The sequence below is a fragment of the Meleagris gallopavo genome, chromosome 3 (assembly GCF_905368555.1).
Source record: "Meleagris gallopavo chromosome 3, MGAL_WU_HG_1.1, whole genome shotgun sequence".
NCBI lineage: Eukaryota > Metazoa > Chordata > Aves > Galliformes > Phasianidae > Meleagris > Meleagris gallopavo.
Window position 1 is genome coordinate 89068336 of NC_139406.1, and position 20405 is coordinate 89088740.

Sequence of the window (20405 nt, forward strand, 5' to 3'; positions counted from 1 at the left end):
AGAGATTTTGTGGGAGACAGTTAGACTGCTTACTTCTGAGGCAAGACAACTGACCACGGTGGAAGGCAGGAAGTGGCACTGGGGTAGGTCCACCTAAGAGAAACAATGGTCAGTGATGGTGGCCTCTTTGATGGATACCATCCCAGACTAGGCAACTCACTCATAGAAAACATCTGAGGACAGACCCCCTAACAACTACACCTTCAGAAACCAGCATCCTTCTTTCAGATGTCACATGCATTTGCATTGTGTGTAGGACATGATTTGCAGTGCCTTTTGTCTTCTGGCATCTGCCAAGGGCCATTTCTTTTTCTATCTGTTAGTGTGAAATATAACTGACTGATCAACCATAAGACTTTTCAAAGACTTGGAAAACTGGAGGGTGCTATATTCCACTTGAAAGGAATTCAGAGACAGTTTTCTTTTTGTGCTTCTGGAAGTCTTCTGCTGGCTTCAAAAAAGAATGACAACAGTAACTACCACTTTTGCTGGTTTTTATTACTACCACAATGACATCAGCACCAAATACAAGAGCCCTTTGTTCAGTTCTCCTGGATTAGTGACCTTCAGTTTTTCCAGCATTGCTCTTATCCCTTGAAAACCGAGAAGCTGAAGTTCATGCTGAGGCACAAGATTTATTATTTTAGATTTGCAGCAGCTATAGATTGTAGCCATGTACTTTCAAAGGGAGAAAAAGTCTTTGTAAGCTTCATTTTGCGTAACAGGTCATTTTGCATAAGGTCATTTTGCATAACCATCGCACCTTTGGATGAGATAGACTGGGGGTTTTACAGACTTCAGTTGGTGGAAAATCTGTCATATTCTCAGGTGAACTCTTCAGCATTAAAAATATGCAGTTTATCTGTAGTCTGAAGTACTAGTCTGTGACCATCATATATTTGTATGTTAAATTAAAGAGTTCTCTGCCCTTACATGTATTATTATTCTGAAATTCTATTTGGAGCCTTTTTCACTCACTGCTTTTATATGTCATTACTGTTCTGTTGCAAAGAAGAGTCTATGCAATTCCAGGGTACAATGCTCTCCAATGCCAGCCTGTTTGCAGTATGTATGGAATGAAGGGAAGTAAACGTACAACTCCCATCAATACAGAATGTCAGCTTCAACAAATGCTCCCCCACAAACTATGGGGGGTCCAGACATACATCTAAGCGTTTCCACTGGGGGCTCATATCCAAGCAGTTTGCTCTTCACTGATATTAACACTTGAGGTTTTAATGAGTAGAAGAAAATGAGAGTGCTTAGCAACAATACAGATAGTACAACAAATAAAGGATAAGCAGTTTGAGATTAGATTTTAATACCATCTTAATGACAACACCAAGATCTAGTTATTGCTCTGTGCAACTAAGCCACTAACACAGATGCTGGAATACTACAATACTTACACACTACTGAGGTTTCCATTTTGGGAAATTAGATTTTGAAAGCCACCAGGACACAAAGGGAGGTGAAGAGGCATCAGACAGCATGATACAGAGGGAGAATTTCTTCTTGCTGCATGACATTCAGTCTATCCAAGCAGTTCACTTGCATTGATCTCATGAAGTTTCTCTTGATCCTTACAGACTGAAGAACTATAGTAAAGGTACTGACACTATTTGTTAAAGATTCCATTTTCTCATAGGCCTTAAACCTCTTTTTGTCTCAATTTATTACCAGGAGGAACAGTTGTATGGTTAATGGATGTAATCATGCTTTAGAATTCACTGTGTTTTTTGAGGAAAAGGACTAGATAAAGTAAACTCTGACTGGCTTTGGAATGAGCTCGACTCCTCAGTGTGAAACTTGAAGGATCTTCAGACACTGGTTGGACTGGATGATCTTGGAGGTCTTTCACAGCCTTGATGATTCTATGATTCTATGACTCTATTTGAAATGTTGTTCACCAAAAACAAAAATTAAAGTTGTGAGATGCTACAGATTCCCCAAGCAAGCTGAAGTCTGCTTCCATTTGGGAATGGCTGACCAGGAAGCGGAAGGGAAAGGAAATAGATCTTCAAAACCAAACCTTGTGCAGTCCAGAAGAGAGACAGCAAGATAGGATATAAATGGTTTGAAAGAGGATATGAGAAAGTGTCCCTCTTTCCACATGGCTAAAGATGTTGCCCTGGCAGGATTCAGTGTGTAAGATTTAAGTCTCAAGAAAAGATCACATTTACGGAATTTCAGTCCCACATTTGTCCCAGAACAGGCAAATACAACAGCAGACCTTGAGAATACCTGCTCAACTCCCTGTAATGAATCAATGATAGAAACAAAACCCAAGTCCTTTAGTGCCTTTAGTATTGCCACCTTGATTCACCCTCCATTTTATCTAAGACCAGCTTTAGGAGCTTCTTCACGTACAGTCTCCTATCATGCTGCAAATCTCCTTTGAGAAGTAAAAAAGTTTCTGATTCTTCATGCTGCCACAGAAGACCCCAAGCAAGCAAGACAATATAATCTCTTTAATCTTTTCTTTCCTGTGCCACATAACTCACCTTCAAGCCTTTTAAAAATAATTGCCTGCAGGAAAACAAAGAAAGAAGCTGCTGTGGCACTATTGCATGCCCATCATTAGCATGCATTAATATACTGCAATGTGATATACTACACCTATATCAAATCTGGTTATTAAATCATGAAAGGGTGATTCTGGCTTGAAAGCTTCACAGCACAGAGGTCAGGGCCAGACCCAATGTGAGAGCACTGTACAAATCAGTCCATGCCAAGAATATCTGCCGTTGTGTTTTGTTACTCGGTACAATTTCAGCATCTGTTCTGGTCCCATGTTCTCTTGCTGATCAAGGGGAAGAAAATGCCTGAACAACACACTTAATGGTCTATATATCAGTGTCTCACACACCAACAGTCCCTCTCTCCACAAACCCTGGAAGTCCATGTTCAGATCCCAGCAAGCCCAACTCCACCCTTCTTCTTTCCTGGAAAGACACGAAGTTGTAGCTTTCTGCACACTGGCCAAATAAAAAATAAAAGACAAAAGAGAAAAAGAGCAAATAAAGGCATTTATAAGGGAATGAGATGCTTTTGTGGAGGCAATAATGAAAAAGGAAGATAAGGGCAGAGGCAACAGTGAGATAGAAAACACCCAACAAGAGCAAAGGGTAGGTGGGGAGACAATGCTGATGAGAAACTAAGGGAAGAGAAAGTAAAATGAAAGGAAGGGAGTCTCAGCAAATTTCCATAATACAACACTGATGAAGCCTTTTATGACTGTAAACAAGAATGCTCAGAAATATTCTCTTGCAGGAAGTTTGCATACTTATATTTTAATATCTCTGAACACTTTTCCAGACGTGGTAGAGGTGGAAACCTTCTGTTGGGACTGCATGCAATAAAGGTGGGCTACCCACATTCCATGCAGCAGTATTACTGAGGCTTATTGTTCTGTGTAACTCCACAGGGATTGACACCCAAGCCCCAGCTATGTGCTGCTTCACAGGAGAGCCACAGTTCCATACCAAAGCTGCTGCTCAAGAGAAGCATGATAAGATACACATTATGTTCTGCCAAAGCAGTGGAGACATCACTTACATATTACTTTCTGCAACCTGGACATATGTTGCTTCTATCCAGAAGCCTGAGGTGATTCTACAAGTGCAAAACACTGAAGTACCATGAAAAGTAAAGAAATTCTGAGCTATGTGAAGCAAATCTAAATCCACAAGTCTGAATAGCATTAAACACTGGCATAAATCTCACCCTACACTTGTTCAAGCCCAGACTCAAGCACTGACTCGGTGTGCAAACATGTTTTTCCTATTTACAGACCACAAAGTGTTTACCTGACTCTATCTTCCCCGACTTGATACTGTTCATTTTCTCTGACTGAACATTTGGCTGCAACATTTCATGAGATAGATTTATACAGCCATAAATAATGAAATGATTATAGCTGTCCTTGAAACAATTGCTGAAAGATATACACCATCACTCAATACTAGTGTCAAAAAAAGACTGTCAGAAAAATCACCTTATAGCAGAGAGGAAGCTTTTGAGCTTCACAGAGTGATTTCACCACATTTTTCCATCTGAAACACATTTTGCTTGTGCAGATGATTTGCACAGCATAAACCCATGTCAGTCAGCTGAAAGGCTGACCCCAGTCATCTATTCTGCCAGTACTCTATGAAAAGACAAGAAATAGTCTCTGATCTCCTCGGAACCTCTGCTACAGACTTCAGGGGGAGGAATTTCTAGTGGATTCCCTTCAAAATTGCAGGAACAGTAATTGTACCCCCAGTCCAGGTTGACCAGCTCCCCAAATCGTGGTGGAAGGGATCGCAGATGGTTGTTTCCCAGCCAAAGCGTGCGTAGATTCCTTAAAAGACAGACATCCTCAGGCAGGTTTTCCAGTGAATTGAAGAGCAGAAGCAATGTTTCCAGTTTCTCCAGCTGCCGGATGCTGGAGGGTATGGTGCGTATTTTGTTGTCGCTCAGGTCCAGGAAGGTGAGGCTGCTCAGCTGGCAGAGGGCTGCCGGCAGGTGGGTGAGGTTGTTGTTGGCCAGGTGGAGGCTGTGCAGCCGCTGCAAGGCTCCCATCTCTGGGGGCAGGGAGCTCAGGTGGTTGTTGCTCAGCGTCAGCCTCTCCAAGTGCCTCAAGGTGCCGATTTCGGCAGGGATTTTCTTCAGGTTATTGGAGTCCATGTAGAGGAGGGTTAGGTTCTTCAAGCGGCTGATCTCGCGGGGCAGCAGCTCCATGCGGTACCTCAGGCAGCTCTCTCGTTCTGGGCTCATCTCCAGGGCCTGCAGCTCGTCCAAGCCAAAGACCTGTGCAGGGACTGATGCCAAATCTCTGCCTGAAATCTTCAGTTTCTTCTTCCCTTTGTACTTTGGATCGTGTTCTGTGAGATATCTCCAGTGTAAGTCAGGACCCATAGAGGTGCATCTGAAGGACAAGGCTACGTTCATTCTCCCACCAGAAACTGCTTGAACCAAGAGCACAGTGGTGACTGATCATTTGTTGCTTGCACCATGGGCAACCACTGAGGTTCTTGTTTGACTGAGGCCCTCTGTCAGCTTTCCTCTCTGCTAGGCACGTTAACAATACATATGCAGAATGTTTGGGTTGCTGAGATACGTCCCACCAAGTAAACATTTGCCCTTCTCACATGGCCAGATACTTCCTTTCCAGCACTGCAGTGCACACAAAACCCACGTAATGGATGTTTTCTCTTGTTTCAGGCAGTCAGCTGGTGGCAGTGATCTGCCAGTATTCAGAAAGTGAAGGTGTTTAGAAAGTGAAGCAGCGGGTGGGCAAACATAAAGTGGTTTTGTTTGTGGAATTCATGTTGGTCAATCCCAGGGGACTGCAATTGAAGATAAAGCATGTGGTAAATGAGGCAAGAAGACAGATTTGTAGCTGGTGCCTGAGAGCTGGAAGCCAAGAAGAGGGCCTGCCCTCAGGGCAGTTTTGCCTTTAACATTAAGCAAACACAATAAAGCATCAGTTTGGAAATCTGAAAGTCCTCCTCCCTCCTGCTGAGTGTATGACCCTTTGTGCCACAGAGATAGGATCTTGTGCTGAACTTTCTCTGGCATATTTAAAAAGAATTTTTTATTCTTCACAACATAGCTTTCATAGGAGATGAGAAATACCAGGTTTATCCTAAGCCATTCAGCACAGCATGCTGTGTACAGAAAAGGGCATTTTCCCAGAAGGAGACAATTGTGGGTTTGAAGCCTCCGACTGAGGAAGCCACCTCTTTTATTTCATCCTCTAATCTATGAGTCTCTCAGCTAAAAAATGCTTAGAATGACAATTTAAAATGCTTTTCATGAAGAAATTTCTTCACATTCTCCTACAGGCTATTAAAGGAAGAACACAATGCTTTATAAGCATGGCCTGAAAAGATCTACCAGGTTGGGTCTGGTGAAGAGTGATGCTCCAGTTCTCCACCCAAATCCAGTTCCCCATCCATCAGATCTCCTCAGCCCTGTGTGGTGCTGAGCTTGCAGGGGGCCTGTATCCCAGCACTGGGAAACTGCATGGCAGCACAGACAGGTGAGCAGAGTTGGAAGCCCTCTAGCCAGAAAATGCTGACCAGAGGATTTCAGGATCATAATTCAACCTCTGAACTTACAATTTAGGTTCTCCTGCTTTTTAATGGATTTTGCCCTGAGATACAGATTTTCTGTACTGTTACAAACCAACCCATGGCTTGGATTCAGCATGCAAATGCCTTAATCTTACTGAAATCAAGCTCTGGATTTCTTTCAGATTCATCTTTAGCATCTGTAAGATAAAACCATATCATTAGTCTGGCATCTGTCAGTGCTAAGAGGTTGTTATATATGTTACATATGTCCAGGTAGAGGCCGGTAACGAGCAGCGTCCCCCAGGGGTCCGTCTTGGGACCGGTGCTCTTTAACATCTTTATCAATGACATCGATGACGGAATCGAGTGCACCCTCAGCAAGTTTGCTGATGGCACCAAGCTGAGTGGTGCGGTTGACACGGTAGAAGGAAGAGATGCCATTCAGAGGGACCTCAACAGGCTAGAAAGGTGGGCCCGGGTGAACCTAATGAGGTTCAATACAGCAAAGTGCAAGGTTTTGCAGTTGGGCTGCAAGAATCCCAGTCATCTATACAGACTGGAAGGAGCGGTCCTTGAGAGCAGACCTATGGAGAAGGACCTGGGGGTCTCGATGGATGAAAAGCTTAACACTAGCCAGCAGTGTGCTCTTGTAGCTCAGAAAGCAAATGGTATCCTGAGCTCCATCAGAAGAGGGGTGGCCAGCAGGGACAGGGAGGTGATTGTCCCTCTCTATTCTACTCTTGTGAAGCCCCATCTGGAGTACTGTGTCCAGGCCCCCAGTACAAGAAAGAGAGGGAGCTGTTGGAGAGGGTCCAGAGGAGAGCCACAAAGATGACCAGGGGACTGGAGCACCTCCCCTATGAAGACAGGCTGAGGGAGCTGGGCTTGTTCAGCCTGGAGAAAAGAAGGCTGCAGAGTGACCTCATTGCAGCCTTTCAGTACCTAAAGGGAGCCTACGAACAGGAGGACAGTCAACTCTTTGAAAGGGTTGATAACTGCAGGATAAGGGGAAATGGTTTTAAATTGAGGGAGGGAAGATTTAGGTTGGATGTCAGGGTGAAGTTCTTTACAGAGAGAGGTGCTGGAACAGGCTGCCCAGAGAGGTTGTGCATGCCCCATCCCTGGAGGTGTTCAAGGCCAGGTTGGATGGGGCCCTGGGCAGCTTGATCTAGTATTAAATGTGCAGGTTGGTGGCCCTGCCTGTGGCAGAGGGATTGGAGATTCATGATATTTGAGGTCCCTTCCAACCCTGGCCATTCTGTGATTCTTTGATTCTGTTTTTGAATTATAAGCACCTGGGATGCCAGTAGTTTCCTGATGGAGACTGCAAGCTATTGAGCTGGGACAATGTGAGCAAATCCTGTGGACACAAAGTGGTTACTCCTGTTCTTTAGGATCACCATTAATGTCAATGAGATCTGAAAGCTATGCTACCTTCATTAAGAAGTGGTGTACATTTTACATTAAAAAAGGGTCAACAGAGGAAATCTAATACCTTTTCACAAGTAGGAATGGGTACAGTAGTTTGGAAATATATGTATATATCAGAGATGATTATAATAACAAAGGACAAATGAGATTTTTTCACTTGCAAGGGAAGGCTTCTGAGCAGAAATAACAGACCTCATAATTAACCATAAAAATAACACTGAAACACAATTCCCACCAAGAGAGTGTTGAAAAAAGTTCCTGCATGAGATGCATTTCAGACTTGAATAAAAGCCATCCCAGTGTGTTTCTAAATATACATTGTCAGCTATGTCTGTCCTGTGAAATACAATGAACTGCTGTGTGTGCTGCTTTCTGCTTAAACACTCTTCTCTCTCTGCATCAAAATCCAAGCCTTTCAGACAGCACATCATGCTGACCAAAGCTGCGATTAGAGTGAAAGGTTTTTCTGATGCTGGGCACTGCTCTCCCTATTGAACTGTTTCTCTCTAAAAGTATGACCCTAGGCTTTTCTTTAAAAGGCAGCAAGTTCTTTTCTGCTTCATCTTGCAAGACATCCTTCTTCCTAATGCTGATCACTGTCTCATCAGGAACGTCAGTATATGATTAATGCCTCTCTGTCACATTGTTCCCTGTCCTTTCTACATGCGGTTCACGGTCCAATAAATAAAATTGCAAGAAGGAGCCCATGCTTTCAACATGTGATCAATCTAGAGACCCAGAAGGATATTCTCACTCTCAGTTCACACAAACTCCAATAAGAATATTGCCAGAGTCAATATTTTTAAATCAAGGTGCATGATGAATTCATAATTTAGCCTGAAAATCTGTTTGGAAACCAACCTGGATAATGAAAAGTTCATCATCTCTTTAGGCTTTTCTAATCAATTGTGCACATTTCACAAGTCAAGACACAAAAGTCCATTTGTGATTTCTAGGTTTAAACTAGATTGATGAAGGCAAGCATTCTTTCATTTCTTAACTCAGCTTCACCACTACAAGGTGATGAAATGAAAGCCCAGGCTCTGACAGACTCTTGTTAACCTACAAGAAGTGCCAAACTTAGGATGCAGGAAGCAAGTAGATGGCTGATACAATGATTCTCCCCCTAAGCAGAGATGGCTTTGCAGGGTCATCAAGGAGGACTCCTCATGTTAGGATGCCCATCCTGTGCAGCGTTGCCACAAAGCAGCATCCTTTACCCTCAGCAGCATTCAAATACATCTGACAGACTGAAAGAGGTGGTAGCGGATTTTTTTAGTAACTCAGTGTTTTATTTTCTGTTATTTCCTGACAAAAGGAGAGTACATGTTGATGCCATAACATTGTCCATCTCCCTGTGCCATTCCCATAATACTGAACACCTCATTGTCTGTAACGCATCCATCCCCATATCAACCCAGTAGCAACATGAGTCGGTGTAATGGTGAAAGACAGACACTTATCAGAAACTCTTCTGTCAACACCAGGCTAATTCAAGTAATGCAGCCCAGAGTGCTTCAGCTGATTACTTTAAGATGCTTCCAGGGTCCAAACCTCACAATGGAATCACCTAAATGCAGGTGTCACAGCCTAGCTCTGAGCATGAGATTCAGGAACCTAGACATAAGCATCTGACATCATTTGAGGTATACATAATCTCCCTCAGGTAAACTCACTGAAGATCTAGGATACTCCCAGGTCTTACGTTGTACCTGGAAGTCTTTTAGACCAAGGAAGAAGAAGAAAGAAGTTTTTTACTATAAGGGTACCAAGGCACTGGCACAGGTTGCCCAGAGATCTGGTGGATGCCCCATCCTTGGAAACATTCAGTGTCAGGCTGGACAGGGCTCTGAGCATCCTGATGTAGCTGTAGATGTCCCTGTTCACTGCAGGGGAGTTGGAGTAGATGTCCTTTAGGGGTCCCTTCCAACTCGAATCCATGAAGTATTCTCTCAGTGTCTCTGGTGCCCAACACATTCTCAGATGATGATACCCAGACATGCATCAGCATCACATCCTGTTTCAGAAGCTGCCAAAAAGCAGCCTGTAGCAGGTTAAGGCTTGGACGGTTTTTAAAAGATCAAAATTTCTCCATATTTTTCTTTTTATTTTCTTTTAATTTTAATTGTTTTTTTTTTCTTGGTCCAGAAAGTAAAAGACTTGCTCATCTCTCTGACAGTTCTATGCTCAGAGCGCAGACCTGAGGCTTAGCTGCTGCTACATTTTCATTGCATCTCTGGAAAAACACACACATTTGTTTCAGTCCTGAGCAGTACCATTTTGCTTTGATTACACATTTCTGGATAAACATGTGGAACTGAGTTCAACCTTAGACAGTTTAATTACCCATATTAACGAGAGGTGTGAAAAGGACAGCTCAGAAAAACAACATCACAAGACTATAATGAGATGAGCCTCTCAAAAGCAGCAAAGAAGGAGAATAATTTATTCCTTGCTACAGCTCCAAAAAAAGCTAATTTAGAGCAGTTCAGAGTACAAGTGTAAATTGTTAAATAATGTAACACAAAAAACTATTTTCCCCAAATTAATCTCTTTAAAATTTTAAATTATTTATTTGACAGGTGAAATATATAATGGAATAATAGTTTGTTTGCTATCACTGTAATAATTTACACAATTGATAAAAAAAAAAAAAAAACATTCCAGTAATATTGTAAGATGTGTGTATCATTAGCACCATGTTAACATATGGACAATGCATTCTCTGGCTCTGTAATGCCATCTTATCAGTATGTTCCCTCTTATCACATGGCTGGCCAAAAAAAAATTCATACAAAAATAACAGTGGATTCCTGGGATTAAGTCTCAAACACTGAATAAACTTCATTGTGATGTACCAAATGCTCTGTTTCTGAGTCAGGAACATTGAGATGCAAAAGCCACATCCTCATCTTGTTCAAGAGTGGTTAGTAGAGCAGCTGCACGCATTACCTCTGCCCTATCTTTCACCTCCTGCATCCATTGCTGCCTTGCAGGCTGTTTGGCAGACAGTACTGGGTGGCTATAAGCACCCCTGCAGATCTAATGTGGCAAGTGTCTCGTGTTCCTTACTACTGACAGATTGTGCTTGGTAAATGTCATGTAACTGACTGTAGAGGAAACGAGGTTTAAGAAAAAGCAGGGAAATGGTATCCACTGAACTCAGAACACAAAGGCAGGAATGGACTGAACAGGTAACAGTAAAATAGAGAATACGGGCTAGAGCAAAGGGAGTTAGGTTGTCTCCCTTTTTCTGGGTACAGCTGTCCACTGCAGATCTTTTAATTTCTATTGAAGATGTCGGTGTGTCTCATTTTCCTAACTCAGACTGCTGCTGGCAATGGCTTTGAGAGACTTGCTGATGAAATGAGTTATCAAAGAAAATAAAAATAAAAATTAAAAAAGGATAAAACAACAAAACAACAAAAACTCCAGAATCTCCTATCTCCTTTATCTAGATTCCAATGCACCATTTTGGAGAGATGAAAGACCCTGGAATTTGTTCAATAGAGCATCATTATATATTTACCTATCACATGGTATACTTGAGCACATTAAAGTCTGTTGCATGCATGGTGTATGCAAATATGCACGATGCAGAATTTGGGGAGTTTGACATCATAGAATCAGAATCACAGAATCATTAAGGTTGAAAAAGTTCTAGTCCAATCGTCAGCTTATTACTCATCACACCATGTCACATTAATATGGGACAATTAACATGCCTGACCTCCATAAAACCTACTCATTGCCATGATATTTACTCAAAATGATGGCTCATACTATGTTGAGAGGTCTCTCCTTAGTAAGAAGCATATTCTCCATCACCACTAGAGGAATAAAATCTTATTCATCCTGGACTAGAAAAAATGATTATGTTAAATACTATGTGATCAACATACTTGCATAAAATTGAATTATAGAAAGCACTACAGTAACATATACTATTGAGAGTTACTAAAAAGCAGTATGCTCTTCACTTCATGATATTTTCACTTTGCTTGGTCTTTCCACAGGCAGAATCACAGTAAAATCCAATAAAAGAATTTACTTGCATAGGAAGTAGCAAAAATGTCACCACTGATCTACATAGAAAAGACTTTGTTTAATCTTCTGGGTAAGAAAAAGACTCCAAGGCTTGCAAATAGTCAGCTTTGGCCTTATAGCTACAGTGTCTGATTTTGGGATGGTTATAGACAGCTGTGCCTTCTGCTTGGCTTAGCCACTTTGGAAGCACCATGACACATGGTGAACATGCCAGCAGGGCAGGGGGCCACATTTATCTCTCCAAAAGATCAAATGAGATTTCAAAACAGATTCAGCGCTAAATCTCTGTATCACGTTCCTTACTCTGATCCCTCAATACAAACTGCTTATTCAGAAGAGTTTTGGAAATCTGGCTCTTCCATGTGTCTCTGTCAGAAAGTTAGATTGAATGTTGTGAATGTCATCTCAGACTCTGTCCCCTATTTATTTTCTCAGTGATTTCCAACTTGATTTTGGCAATTAGCTGATAGGCAAAATGGCCTATGTCTGAGTTTTGGCTTTTACTCTCAAACACAATTTCCTCAGAGTTTCTGAACACCTCTTTGTTCTGATCTTTTCATCAGAGATGAAAACCAGCCACTAATCTCTCACCTCCCTCTAAAACACAACTTTTCTAAGTTATTGTCATGATGTATCATTCAAAACAGTGAAGTCAGGTGACACTTTGCTTCCTGAGATTTTTAACAGTAGAAGACATTCTGTGCTGCACTGGCAGAATTCTTGGGTGAAGAAGTGATAGAGAGCTGTGTGTGCACTGACAGTGAAAAGTGGAATTGGCAGCCCTGAGCTGATGGAGGATAATATTGTGGCTTTTTCAGGGGCATCTCCCTGACACAAGGAAGATAAGCTCCATCTGATATGAACATACCCTTCATCTACTGAAGTTATTGCACAAGGAACAGTGATCCAGGCCTCACTGTGAGATTTCACATGGTCCCAAAAAATTGGCTTCTATCGAATTCCAATTCTTTTGTGGACAGAATAATAAATGTAAAAGAGATCTTCCAGGGAACACCTTGCCTGTCCATTGTGAGATGAATGCATTGGAGATCTCTTCCCTAGCTTTGGCATGACCTTATCTTCCTGTCCTCTGTGTGGATGGCAGCTAGCACCACAGTCCTGTGATTACACAGTTAATGACCCATGCTGCACAGTGCAGGATTTAATTTCAGTTTCAAGGCTAAAGCTTTGGAAAGAATTACCCACAAAAAGGAAAAAAAAAAATTGGTATCAGAATGGCTTTGCATAAACTGCTACACAATGCATCAATGTTGTATGCTCTTCAAAAGAAAAAAAACACATTTTTAATGTTTTAATATGCCCTGGTGTTAGGAAAACAAGAACAAATTCTCATGTCACATCAAAGATAATAATAATTATTATTATAATTCATAAAAATAATCTGACCGACCGGCAGCATTTGTTGGCTTTAGAAGGCCTCCCATGAAAGAAACCAAGTTGAAGACATCTGAGAGCTCTTGGCAGGCTGGATGAATTCAAGTTTTAAAAACAAGTCTAGGGATATTCCTTGTATCCTAGGGCCCTTTGACATTGGCAGGCCTGGCAGCCAGGCTTGCATAGTAAGCGCATTGAGCGGGGTCACACTGTCCATTGGCTCCTGGAGGTCCCTGTGGGCCCATGAGACCAGGTACCCCAGCTTCACCTTGAGGGCCAGGTAGTCCTGGTATCCCATCTTTGGCATAGCCAGGCTCTCCTGGGAGGCCTAAAATAAAAACAAAATGCCCTTTGTGAGTGGCATTTCAGAGTGAAGTACTTAGTACTACAGCATCACAGGAGGCTTTACTGCCTATACTGGGATGTAGGCATCACCTTCCACAGATTTGGGTCTGGCTGACGTATTTCTATGAGAATATGGCAAACATGACTCCTCTGAATACGAGATTTCCACCCTGTATGAGTAATTGGATTACACAACTGTACTATGCTCTCACCATGTTGTTGAAGTTGTCCAATGCACAGGCAATGACATATAGTCCTCACAAGGAGGTGGAGAGAATGGGAAAACTTGAGGCAAGAGTCATTTGTGGGACATAACTCATTGTGTGAAGTATAGTGGATTCATTGTTATTTTAAAGCCACGCAAGACCAGCATGCCTGATGCAGCCTATGGAGTAATGAATTTTTTTCCATAATTTCCTCTTCCACCAAAGCAGGGTGAAGGTAAAGCTGATCGATGGTTCCTAATTACAAATTAGAAACAAAATTTATTTGCTTCTTGTTTATCAGCAAAGATAAAGCTTGAGCTGTATGCCTGAGACAGAGGTGTTAGATACAATCTTTTATAACAGGCTGAAGCTGCCTGGATCTCTGCGTTCATCTTGGTCACAAGAAGATTCTGGCAAGTGCAGATAAGGCACCGCACTGCGCACCTAGTAAATAAAGCCTCACTTTGGACTTGTCCCAAAGGTCAGTTAACCTAACTGTTACTGACATGGGTCACTGTGTTTGCCAATCAGGCTGAAGAAACAAAGGTGGCCAGATATGATGCTAGTGTTTTATTTCTTCCCTTTGGGCCAGTGGCTATGGAAATAACATAATGCCACTATTTATGTCAACTTGATTATTTATCTAATATAGAAGAGACCTTTGTCTTTGTAAATGTTCTGAGATATATATATACTTTTGTGGGTGTGTGTGTAGCTTTCTGAAAAAACATACCTGGAATTCCTGGAGGACCTATTTCACCTCGCTGGCCAATGCCAGCATCTCCTTTCTCACCCTTTGCTCCTCTTTCTCCTGTAGAGAGGGGAAAAAGACAACAATTTATTGATAAGCATTACCTATGGAACAAACTACCACAGGTCTTTTATCCACACTTAAACCAACAGATTTCCTAAAAAAAAAGTAGTTCCTAATTATTGTCACTCCTCTGAGAAAGGGAATAAGTGGGAATGAAGACCTAACCCACTTCAATTTGATCAAAGGTAAAGCACACTCTGCAGTTGCTGGTCACATTCACAAAATCTGCTTTAAAAGACTGAGGCTGCTTCTATAAAGAGTTTTGAGTACTACTTTGATACTACTAAGAGAAGAGGTGAAGACCAAGATCGTTAAGCAATTTCAGCTTATTGCTTATATCACTGCAACATCTCAATAAAATCTGCCAAAGGCAAGTAAGACTATGATGCAAACTCAGGTCCTAAGTGTTCCCAGGATGCACAGATATCTGGCAAGCTATGGGATGGTTGTGTTGAGATGATCAAGGCTTTCAGGAATTACAATTCTTAGGGAGAAAAAAGCAGATAAAAAGCTTAATCAATTTAAATTATTAATTTTTCCTTTAAAAATTAATAGAGCAAAATCCTTTTCAGTTTGTTTCATTTCCTAGCGTTTCACCAGAACTGCTTCTCACATCACTCCTCAGGATATTCTTTCTGGTACTCAGTGCCTGCGCTAAAGAACATAGAATCATAGAATAGCTTGGGTTGGAAGGGACCTCAAGGATCATCAAACTCCAACCCCCTTTCCGTGCTGGACATATCACTTTACTGGATTTCTCAAACACACTAAGGTTTGCTCACCCTTGGGACCAATGGGTCCGGGTGGTCCTTCAGATCCAGTCTGTCCAGGTCGGCCAGGCTCTCCTGGAGGGCCAGTTCTTCCTGGTAGTCCTTCTTTCCCAGGGGGACCAGGAGGTCCTGGTCTGCCATGGGATGCTTTCACATGTGCAGGAGGTATCTGAGCCAAGAGATAGGCTAACTTTGCTGTTAAGAGAGGGAAATGGAGTTTATTAGACAAGAATATCAGTGCTCCAAATGATGGAGAGCTGGAAACATTGATCCAGTAAAGTTAAAATAGGGAACTGATGAGATTTTCAGCACCATTCATTTGTTGTTGCCACATAACCCTTTCCCAAACACCAGGATAGTACCGTACCCTTTGTAAATGATTTCAGCCTAATTTCTCCATAGTTTCATACTGCTCTTGAATATCATGCATAATCCTGAACACTTATCTCTGTTCCTTGTTCAAGGAGGATCTGAATGTCCTTTTCTTTAACAGTACAGCTGGTGGGTTTCTGTAGAACTCAGATCATAGCTGATCTGAAAAGAAGAATGTTTCCATTTCTTCTGCTATGCAGTGGGATGCTATGTGGCAGCTCTTTAGGGAGAAAGCTTTCTTTTCTTGTTCTGGGCTGTTACACAAATGGACTGAAAGCCAATGTACTTATCAGCCAATGTACCCTGCCTGGGAAATCAGAAATCGCAAGTAAGGCAGATCCCTGTCTCAACATATCATCTGAATTCCATGCAGTCACATTGCTCATAGCTCTCAGATTCAAACTCTGAGCAGCCTTAAGGGCTCTTTAGACACACTTAGCATTACAAAAACATCCAACAGAATGATGGGAAAAGGGTTTTCTATGTTCTCTTCAGTGACACAAACTCTTGACTGCTATTAGACTAGGGTGGAAATCGAATTCTGAGAACATGTAAATAAACTCCTTCAAACAAATCACCTAATTTCACCATAATCTCTAGAATGGAGGAAAATGTGCTTGGATATGTTTCAGCTGCTCCAAGAGCTGTGTGCAGAGAACACTACAGCTCTGCAGTTCACTGTAGATTTAAGTCAATACTGGCCCCGCAATTCAAATACTTTGAGAAAAACAGCAACCTACATCCACTCTACATGCTCTCCTTTTACTGGTGGGCTCAAATGTCATTTTACACAAATGTGCCTTCCAGTAGACTTGTTGCAACAATGACTTCCATAAGCAGGAGAGTTTCAGGTGTTAGCTACAACACCACAGCTACGGAAAGTTATCTTTCATGCTCTCAGATCTATCTGCTGGCTTCTCAGAACTGATTACTTACCATCTAGCTGCTTAGCTAACTCCTCTTGGATGAGTCTTCTCAGAGTCTCTAGAGACGGAGGTTCCCCCTAGGGAGTAATAATTGTAGTAGTAACACAATATAATAATCACAGCCTGGGGATGTGAAAAAGAAACTTTAGATGAAGGGACTAAGGGATTGCATTTCTTCACCCAATGCACACACAAGGCTGCAGAAACTTGGAAGAAGAAGAACATAAAGGGATTAAAATCATCCATAATTCCCATTCTGTTGGCAAGCCGTGGACTCAATAGTGTAAGGAGGGAGCTTGGTTGGAGGCTAAATCATAAAGTCATAGAATCACAGAATGCTTAGATTGGAAGGGACCTTAAAGATCATCGAGCTCCAACCCCTTGCCATGGGCAGGGTTGCCACAGGCTGCCCATGACCCCCACCCAATCTGGCCTTGATAAAATCTCTCTATACACTGATAGGATGAGTAATAGAAATTGGATCAGGAGACTTCTGCTCCACATGACCACTGTGGAAAGCCTGCCTCTTTCTTCAGCACTGCAAGTTTCCTCCAGGATAGTTAAGGTGAATACCCAGAGTAGGTACAGGTACCAATACTGGATGTACGGCATGCTGACAGGCCTTATCTCAGCAGAACAACAGCCAATCTACACATTTACCCATTCTTCCAAGCACACACAAGGTTCTGCCTGGCTGCAAGCTGTTGAAAGGAGGCAGGGAGACAGGGCTGCCCGGTCCTGGTCCATCCTCCATGGATTAGTGCCGTTTATCACCTCTCTCAACCCCTTTGTGTGACAGTGCTCTTAAATAGATGTAATACCCATTAAAACTTAAAGATATGTAACACTGTGTGTCCACTTGAAAAACTGATGAAAGCATTTTTGGTGGACTAGAAGGAGAATATTTTTGGCTGAGACCTTCCAAGAACATAAAAAATGGCTTTAGGGAAATTAGACACATGTCTTTGCATATTTCACAAACTCAAAAGAATTATTTTAGCTCTGTTTCAAAAATAATTTTGAACCAACAAGATCAAATATTTTCCTTTGTACAGTGATATGTTTCACTTGAAAAATACTTTCCTTTCTTTTTTTAATTAAAATTGTTCTTTCCATCTGTTTGAAAATATTTCTCATCAGCTTGCATTCTTCTGTGAATTTACATGAAAGTGTTTTTTTTTTTTCCCTCAGACTTAATACTTCTAACGTATAATAATGCACACTGTCTCCTCTGTTTACAAAACCTTAATAAAGTCTTCTGAATCAGAAGTTATTCTCCAGTAACAAATTTAGATTTTATTAAATAGCCAAGAGACATTTCAATTTTAACCAGTAAAATTGCTCATAAGGAGAGAGTTGGTCCATTTGCTGCCTTCTTCCCACAGCAAATTTTGTGTAAGGAAAATATGTGTTTGATGGTGACAAAAGCAGCAATTTTGTCATTACTACTAACCACTTGTGATGGCTCTCAGTGAATATCCCAATAAGCAAACATCATTGTGAAACATAATTTGAAGGCTTACATATTATCTTTTGACATTTTAACTCTATTAGTTGCATTAAGTTTCCACAATCATCACTGGATAGCATCAAATCTCTGTTCTGCTGAGACACACAAAAAAGATGTTTTGTCTAAAGTTTACCCAGCATTTACATTATTGGAGATTACTTTACTAGTTATTACCCCCCTGAGGTAATCTCAAATTCAGTCTCAGGATGGACATATCAGCTTCACTAATGTCAGGTCAGTCGTTGTTCTCATTCTTGTACATACATTACCCTCAGGCGCTTTCTATAGCCAGATTGTTTCCCATTAGAAAAAAGAAAAGAATATTAAACGAAAATAGGATTTCATGAATTCTGATGAGCTGACTCCAGAATTTCCAGGAATAGAGCAGTGACCTTTCCATGGCTCAGCACTTTGTCTCTCATAGCAACCGGCAGCAGAGGAAGACATAAGACCTCCGTATGAAACACTACGCATTAACACCCATATAGCAAGAAGCTTTTTTGGACTCCAGGTATGCATGGACATAGTTGCATGACCTGATTTAGGCTGTTATGGGTATAAGGAGTCAGAGACTGGCCTCCTTGGCTGTTGGTCTGAATTGTTCAGTTCTTGAAGTTTAATCCAATACCCCCAGAAAACATAGCTCTGCTTTTTATGTATCAAGAGATGAGAAATAAAAATGTTGTCTTCTTATTGCAGCACATACTTGCTCTGGTTTTTCCCAGCCCTACCGCAACCTTAGAAGCTTTTCTGATCTCCCACTATGGCAGTAAAATTACTGTACAAAGCCTTTATCTGGCAGCCTTACCCGTGGTCCTGGAAATCCTGGCTGTCCTGGGGGACCAGGAGGCCCAACTTGCCCACTGTCTCCTGGTGGTCCATGGGGTCCCATCAGACCTGGATGGCCTTTATGACCAGGTATCCCAGGCTCACCTGGAGGGCCCTTTTCTCCTGGAGGACCTTTTTCGCCTTTGATGCCAGGCTCTCCCTAAGCAAAAAAAAAAATCTGATCTTACCACCACAAAATAAAAGGCAAACTTCTGATTTCCGTGCACTGCAAAACACAAACAGCTGACCTGGCAGTTCCTGAATACAACATCTGGTGAATTACAAATGATCCACAAATTATTACTGACACTGAATGATTAAAGAGTGGGCTGGGAGGAAAGGAAGAGAGTATAAGATCTCTACAGGCCATATCTCACTCTTAAATGATCCCTCCCCCAGCCCCTACCTGAAAACAGCTCTCTATTTCAATGTAATGAGCCATAGAATCATAGAATGGCTTGGTTTGGAAGGGACCTCAAAGATCTAGTTCCAACTCCCTTGCCACAGTCAGGGCTGCCAACCACTAAATCATACACTAAACCAGGTTGCCCAGGGCCACATCCAACCTGGCCTTGAACACATGCAGGGATATGGCATTCATAAAGAAACAACTAATATTACTCTCCAGCCTACCCTCTCTCCTTTGGATCCAGTTTCACCTGGTTTCCCTGGTGCACCCTGCAACAAACTAAGGGTTAGCATGAAAGAGTCATAATAAGTAATAAAATGCATGTATTCACAATGATTACTGAGACCTGGAGAAAATACATTTCCGTGTTGGTCCCATAGATCTCTGTGATCTCCGTTTGTTTTCAAATATCAAGAAATCAAGCAAAAGGAAACCCAAACATTTTGATGTAACCCAGGTGGCATCCCTGTTTGTTTTTTTCCTGAGATACCAGCACTGTTTTGAAACAACTGGGAATCCAACTTACCTCCTTTCCTGGAAGGCCTTTTTCTCCTGGATCACCCTGAGAGGTACAGAGAGTGAATTTAGCACCATATTGCAGACTTGGAAGACAGAGCCTACCTTTTAACCATGAGTTTTGCTTTGTGTCTAGAGCACAAGTTTTCTGCCACACAGAAGTGAGTTTGGAATATTTAGCATTAGCCTACTGCTATAGGTCATTCCTGGAAAGGCACATCTTCTGATTTGTAATTTTTTAAAAGTCTGTACACAGTGTACATGTTTATAAATAGAAGGAAAATCTATCTAAAGAACCAGCTGAGATTACTTTGATGAAAGTGTGTTCCTGCTTTCAAAAATTGTATTCCTTTTTTTTACAGAGATTTCACAAAGCTTCATAAGCTTTACTTTGACTGGTTTAATCATGGAGTCATAGAATTATAGAATCATTACAGTTGGAAAAAAAACACTGAGACCATCTATTCCAGCCCATTTAGCTTAGGAAGTGCCAATGTTATAGTCTTAATATCTAAAGATGTAAAGGAAGCATATTTGTTAAGGAGAGGTGTTATGCTGTACAACAGTAGCTGGATACGGGATATTGAGCCATGGATAAAGAAACTCTGAGCCTGAAAACTTGCCCATATTTTAGAGCTACATAAAATAACCACAACTTAAATAAGCACTCCATCAGGATTTTTTTTCTGTACTCTGCATTTATGATGTGCCAATAAGGCAGAACAATCTTTGCATTTTAGCATTTCAGACAAAAAAAAAAGAAAAAAAGTCACT

At 41.6% G+C, this 20405-nt stretch overlaps 2 protein-coding genes across 2 annotated transcripts in view; both read right to left on the bottom strand.

Moving 5' to 3' along the window:
• Nucleotides 1-477: 477 nt before the first annotated feature.
• LOC100539037 (uncharacterized) lies at nucleotides 478-5077 on the bottom strand. Its single transcript, XM_010709359.4, has one exon. The coding sequence runs from the start codon at nucleotides 4933-4935 to the stop codon at nucleotides 4135-4137; it is 801 nt and encodes a 266-aa protein (XP_010707661.1). The 5' UTR covers nucleotides 4936-5077; the 3' UTR covers nucleotides 478-4134.
• Nucleotides 5078-8881: 3804 nt separating this feature from the next.
• The window catches only part of LOC104910484 (uncharacterized), a 33503-nt gene continuing 21979 nt past the window's right edge, over nucleotides 8882-20405 (bottom strand). The window contains exons 17-23 of the mRNA XM_010709392.3: nucleotides 19642-19677; nucleotides 19340-19384; nucleotides 18687-18866; nucleotides 16379-16445; nucleotides 15083-15265; nucleotides 14220-14297; nucleotides 8882-13263 (exon numbers count right to left, since the gene is read on the bottom strand). Of these exons, the coding sequence (XP_010707694.2) occupies nucleotides 13076-13263; nucleotides 14220-14297; nucleotides 15083-15265; nucleotides 16379-16445; nucleotides 18687-18866; nucleotides 19340-19384; nucleotides 19642-19677 (777 nt within the window). The 3' untranslated portion in view covers nucleotides 8882-13075. The remainder of the gene's footprint in view (nucleotides 13264-14219; nucleotides 14298-15082; nucleotides 15266-16378; nucleotides 16446-18686; nucleotides 18867-19339; nucleotides 19385-19641; nucleotides 19678-20405) is intronic.